The sequence below is a fragment of the Girardinichthys multiradiatus genome, chromosome 12 (assembly GCF_021462225.1).
Source record: "Girardinichthys multiradiatus isolate DD_20200921_A chromosome 12, DD_fGirMul_XY1, whole genome shotgun sequence".
Lineage (NCBI taxonomy): Eukaryota > Metazoa > Chordata > Actinopteri > Cyprinodontiformes > Goodeidae > Girardinichthys > Girardinichthys multiradiatus.
In genome coordinates, this window is record NC_061805.1 from 52,210,211 (window position 1) to 52,216,495 (window position 6,285).

General features: G+C 43.9%; 1 protein-coding gene across 1 annotated transcript in view; it reads right to left on the bottom strand.

Moving 5' to 3' along the window:
* Nucleotides 1–5,313: 5,313 nt before the first annotated feature.
* Nucleotides 5,314–6,285, bottom strand: part of LOC124878521 (dickkopf-related protein 1-like) — a 2,617-nt gene continuing 1,645 nt past the window's right edge. Inside the window, exon 3 of the mRNA XM_047382502.1 lies at nt 5,314–6,285. This exon is cut by the window's right edge and continues 124 nt beyond it. Within this exon, the coding sequence (XP_047238458.1) occupies nt 6,096–6,285 (190 nt within the window). The 3' untranslated portion in view covers nt 5,314–6,095.

A 6,285-nucleotide genomic window follows, 5' to 3' on the forward strand; every position in this document is an offset into this window, starting at 1 on the left:
GAAGCACAGGAGCAGCAGCCCCCAGGATATAGAGGCCTCCTGATGGCCCAGTGCCCACAATGACCCTTGCCAGAAAGTCTGTTGAGCACCACGCATGGGAGACCTCCACAGACCTTACAACCTGCTGGGCAGGCATCAATCCACCACAGCACTGTCTGGGGCTCTCCCATTGCCTATAAGATCCATAGTCCCACACCTCAAGACCATGCTATGTATGGTGTTGCATCTGTTAGGATAACATGCAAGGCCCCGGCACGAATCCCACTGGGGGCTAGCTCCCCCAACAGAAATCCCCAAGAGATCCCCTAAGACTCAATGGTCTCCACAGTGCGGACCTCCGTGGATCAGTGATTCTCTGCTTCACCGAGACATGGCTGAGTGAAAACATCCCGGACCGAGCACTGCTGATGCCGGACTTCCAGCTGTTCAGAGAGGATCGCAGCGTGGAGCTATCGGGGAAGAAGAGAGGAGGTGGAATCTGCTTTTATATAAATGAAGGTTGGTGCAGAGACGTAAAAGTGCTGGAAAAAACATCTAGTCCTGATCTGGAGTCATTTTCCATAATTTGTAAACCGTTTTATTCACTGAGAGAGTTTTCCTCGTTTATAATAATTGGCTCATATTTTCCACCTCATGGCTGAACTTCTGCTGCTGAAAAACATCTTGCTGAGATGATTACAGACCTGGAGAAAAAATACACGGACTCTTTCATCATAATACTGGGAGATTTTAACAGAACAAACCTCTCCAATGAACTCCTCAAATACAGACAGCATATTAAGTGTCCCACCAGAGATAAAAACACACTGGACCATTGTTACACAGCTTTAAAGGACTCATATCATGCTGTTACCAGGGCTGCTCTGGGTTTTTCAGATCATTATCTAATCCATCTCATCCCAACCTACAGACAGAAACTAAGAGCTTCCAAACCCAAGGTTCACACTGTTAAGAAGTGGACTGAGGAATCAAAGCAGATGCTACAGGCCTGCTTTGAATGCACAGACTGGACTGTTTTTGAAACTTCAGCCACTGACTTAAACCAACTAACTGATGTGGTGACATCATACATCAGTTTCTGTGAGGACATGTGTGTGCAGACCAAGACCTTCTGCACCTTTGGGAACAACAAGCCATGGTTTACTCCACACCTCAGGAATCTGCACAGGGAAAAGGAAGAAGCTCACAGCAGTGGAGATTGGGCGCGGTACAGGCAGACCAGGAACAAACTAACAAAGGAGATCAAAACAGCCAAGAGAAGCTACAGTGAGAAGATGAAGAACATCCTTTCTACTGGTGACACTTCAGCTGTATGGACTGGTCTGAGAAACCTGACTGCCTATAGGAGCCCCTCCACCCATCCTGAACAGAGTCGTCTCCTGGCCAACCGTCTGAATGGCTTCTACTGCAGACATGACAAGAAGCCGTTCACACCTCAAACCATCTCCTCTACATCCCATTCAGGAAACAAGTTCTTCCCACAAAGCTACCAACCCCCTACCTTCAGATCCTCTGCCTGCACTAAAGATCTCCGAGGAAGATGTAAACAGACTCTTTCAGCGCATGAAAACAAAGAAAGCTGGAGGACCTGATAACATCTCCCCATCATGTCTGAAAGCCTGTGCAAATCAACTCGCTCCGATCTTCACAAGGATCTTCAACAAGTCACTGGAGAAATGTGAGGTCCCCTCCTGCCTCAAACGATCCACCATCATCCCAGTTCCCAAGAAACCCACCATCCTAGGATTAAATGACTACAGGCCTGTAGCCCTGACGTCTGTGGTCATGAAATCCTTTGAGCGGCTGGTGTTGAAGCACCTGAAAGACATCACAGGCCCCCTGCTGGACCTCCTGCAATTTGCTTACCGAGCAAACAGGTCGGCAGATGATGTTGTTAACTTAGGTCTACACTTCATCCTGCAACACCTCGACCACCCAGGGACGTACGCCAGGATCCTGTTTATAGACTTCAGCTCGGCCTTCAACACCATCATACCAGACATCCTCCACCAGAAGCTCACCCAGCTCAACGTCCCAGCCTCCACCTGTCAGTTGATCAACAGCTTCCTGATGGATCGACAGCAGCAGGTGAGACTGGGGAGCATCTTCTCCTGATCCAGATCAATAAGTACTGGTGCCCCCCAGGGGTGTGTTCTATCCCCACTCCTCTTCTCTCTGTACACAAATGACTGCACCTCATCGGACTCGTCCGTGAAACTCCTTAAGTTTGCAGATGACACCACTGTCATTGGACTGATCCAGGACGGTGATGAGTCTGCATACAGACAGCAGGTGGATCGGCTGGTACACTGGTACGGTCAGAACTACCTTGAACTGAACCCACTCAAGACTGTGGAAATGGTGGTGGACTTTCAGAGAACACCACCCCCATACACCCCCCTCACCATCCTCAACAACACTGTATCGGCCGTGGACCACTTCAGGTTCTTAGGAACCACCATCTCTGAGGACCTGAGATGGTCTTCACACATAGACACTGTTTGAAAGAAGGTCCAGCAGAGACTGTACTTCCTGAGGCAACTCAAGAAGTTCAACCTTCCACAGGAGCTGTTGGTCATCTTCTACACTGCCATCATTCAGTCTGTCTTGTCTTCATCCATCTCAGTGTGGTTTGGATCATCCACAAAACAGGACAGGTCCAGACTGCAACAAATAATCAGGACTGCAGCGTGTTGGGATCCACAGCCATGGATTTCAACATTAAACTCCGGTACAGACTTTTCTGGAACTTTCAAAATAAATTGCATTTAACTGACTTCCAGCAACTGAGGGAAGGGGGTAACCCCCACTTCTCCCACAGGTCTTTCTCTTCCACACGGCCTTCCAGAGGGACTGGATAGGGGAAACAAGCGCGCTGATGTCTCTTCGCTGGCAAACAGACATAAACTCTTCAACTGGATCCAAGGGTATCCAAGATCATGCGATCATGGGCACAAGATAAGTAGAAATAAATCACTGTCAGCGTATCCGGTGATTTTTATTCATGAACGGGGTAATCAAGGTACAAGCATTGCTTGACTGTTCTCTCTGAGATCTGCAGAAACAAACTGTTTCCAGAGAGTTCCCAGCATGACGCCGAGTGCAGCCGTTCCCCAAGGAAGACAGCAGAGACCGCATCACCGTGGTTACGGTAACATGCAGTGTGGTTGGCGGACACAACGAGCCATCTTTCATCCACAGCTAAGGAGGTTAGCTGTAGCTAACCAATGTTCACTGTGGATACTTTCTTCAAACGTCGTCGTCACCCGGACAACGTTCCTCACCACAGTTCATGAGGTTAAGTGTTTGGGCAGAATAATATAGACGTGATTTAGATTGAAATGATCGTTTTTCATTTTATGAAGTTTGGTTTTGTTTGTGTTGAACTCAACTATCTTAGTGCTAGCAGAATATCTGCAGCACACCTGTTCAGGTTGTGTTCTTTGTGTGTTTTTAAAGTTAAGACAAACTTTATTAAAGGGTGATTTTAAACACACGCTGTCCGCACTTATGCATTTTAACCCTTTTATTAACGGTATTTTTAAAGGTATGTGTTTGATTCTGGTGCTAAGCTATCAGCCTCCTTTGTTAGCTTCAACTGCTAACAGCTAAGAACATGTGCTAGCTGCTAAATAATATTTACACAGAAAGGTTTAGTTGCAATCCAGTAAATAATAGTCCCTAACATCTTTTTACTAAATTTGACAACTAAGTAAACACCATTAAGCCCCATTTCTCCAGAAAGATATGTCTCTTTTCCAAAACATTCCCTTAATAATATTTTTTTAAAACATTATTTTATTAAAATAATATTTTATCTGATCTTGCATTGTGAGTGGTTGTCTGAACGTTTGCTGATTATTTCCTAAGTTGGTTCCAAAACTAATTTAACTTCATTTCTAGATTCTTCAAGATAATCCTTGGTTCTCAAACATAAACATTGCATGGTAATGTTGCATCACTCTTTTTGGTCATAATTATCAATCATCTTTAATCAACTTGTTTATATTGTACATAGTCCATTAGTCTTCATTATTCTTTAATTCTGATTGGTAGTTTAGTTGGATTGTTTTAGCAAAGTAAAGAGTTTGTTGATTGAAATATGTTTGACTTTGAGTTGACTTATTTTTGTTAATAAATTCTTGTATTTTAAGAAATTGTGTGAATTTATTCTATATATGTGCAGAGTTTATGCTGTTCAATAATGTCAGAGCTCATCTCACACCTTTCTATTTTGTCCTAGTACCATCACCTTACTGGGCTGGTATTCACAGGACAACACTTAACAGACCCAAATATTATTTGATAAAATATTAAATATTAAATAATATTCTCAGATTAATAATCACAACAAGAGAGAATAATCAGGGCTGACCTCCCCTCCATCCAGGACTTATACAGGTCAAGGGTCAGGAAAAGAGCTGCTAAAATCTCTGCAGACCCCACACACCCTGCACATAAGCTGTTTTAGAGTTTTACCTTCAGGTGGCGCTACAGAGCACTGTTCACTAAAACCAGCCGCCATAGAGACAGTTTCTTCCTCCAGGCTGTTTCTCTGATGAACATTTGAGTACAAAACAACCTCATGTTGAAGTTGCAAATCCACCTTTGTATATGTAAATATTGTATATATGTATTTATGGATATAAGGGTATATGCAGAATATATCTTATAACACAAAAAACAAAAAAGAAACCCAGAGAGCAAAGTGTACCGGAGTCAAATTCCTTGTTTCTTGTATGTACGAATTTGGGAATAAATCTGATTCTGATTTTACATCCTACGCCACTAAGTGGTGTATATAATTATTAGAAACCAAACATCCATCCATTTTCTATTCCTGCTTCTTCCATACTGGGTTGTGGGGGAGCTGGTGCCTATCTCCAGCGGTCTACGAGTGAGAGGCGTGTATGCTCTGCACAGAACACAGGACAAATGACCATACACACTCTTTCACACCTAAGGCATATTGAGAGAGACCAATTAACCTTACAGTCATGTTTTTGGACTGTGGGGAGAAGCCCGAGTACCTGGAGAACATCTAAACTCCATGCAGAAAGAGGCCAGGAGTCGAACCAAGGACCTTGTTGCTGAAAGGCAACAGTGCTACCAATGCAGCACCACCATGCAGACTGGAGACCAAACAAAGTCGAATTTATCCTGTTGCTTTTTCATACAAACAGACTTTCTCTCCATAGCAATAAAATCTTGTAACAAATGTAAAATAAATGATATTTGTTTATTCTTCCAGTTCTTACATATCATTCTTGCTTATGATGTTTAGAACTGCAAGGAGGCTGTGGTATCTATACGCTTCCAAATGCACTTTTGAGATGTCAACAAGAAGGGAAAGTGAGGGGCGCACTGGGACTGTATATTAAAGGCATGATAATAGTTCTTCACATACTTTTAGAAAAAAGCCACAGACAGGCGGATAGTGGCAGAGAGCATGTAGTAATGTCGGTTTTTGAGAGCACAACCCGTTTTTGTAATTTATGGTGAAAAAATTGATCTTAAACCCCAACTAGGTGAATGCTTTGTGCTCAAAAGGCTGCTGTGATTAATAACTGATATTGTATGAACGCTGTGTAAAGCAGTGATGATGAGTCTCTCTTTCTGCACCCCTTCAGCCAACCCCACTACCCCACCAACCCCATTTGGTACACACACTCATGCATTCGGCAGATCGCTATAACGTTTTATTATATAACTTATCGGAACCACTCAGCTTAAATATGTCTGTTTGATGTGTACTCATATCTAAAACACGACAGTAACATTCAATGATACAACTTTCTATCCCTCATTAATGCAAAACTAACTGGAAATAGAAGGAATGTTTCACTATTCTCCATTCAATCTAGAATAATCAGGTCCAGTCCATTCAGTGTTCTGATCCTGTTTGTGTATTTTTCCACCCAGAGGAAGATGCATCCAGGCCTGCAGCCGCCCACATGAACATTTATCAGGTTGTTTTCCCTAAATAAAGTAGGAAGTGTCTGTAAGGTTGACTAGAGGGCCCAGTGAGGAGACCCGGGCCTTGTTTTGGACCCACTCCCAGGGTCCTCATTAAATCCTTCAGTCTCTGGGTTCTTTCAGCAGCTCCGCTCAGCCGTTCTCTTCTTCTTCTTCCCAGAGTGTCTCGTCTTCCTCTGGGCCTGTCTGGTCCGGATCAAGCACACTCCCTGCCTTTTGTTCTTACCCTGATCTGCCCCACCAACTGCAGCACAGGTTAATCCGGAAGAGCAGTTGCAGCGGCCCAGGTTCCTGCGAAGCTTGGTGGTG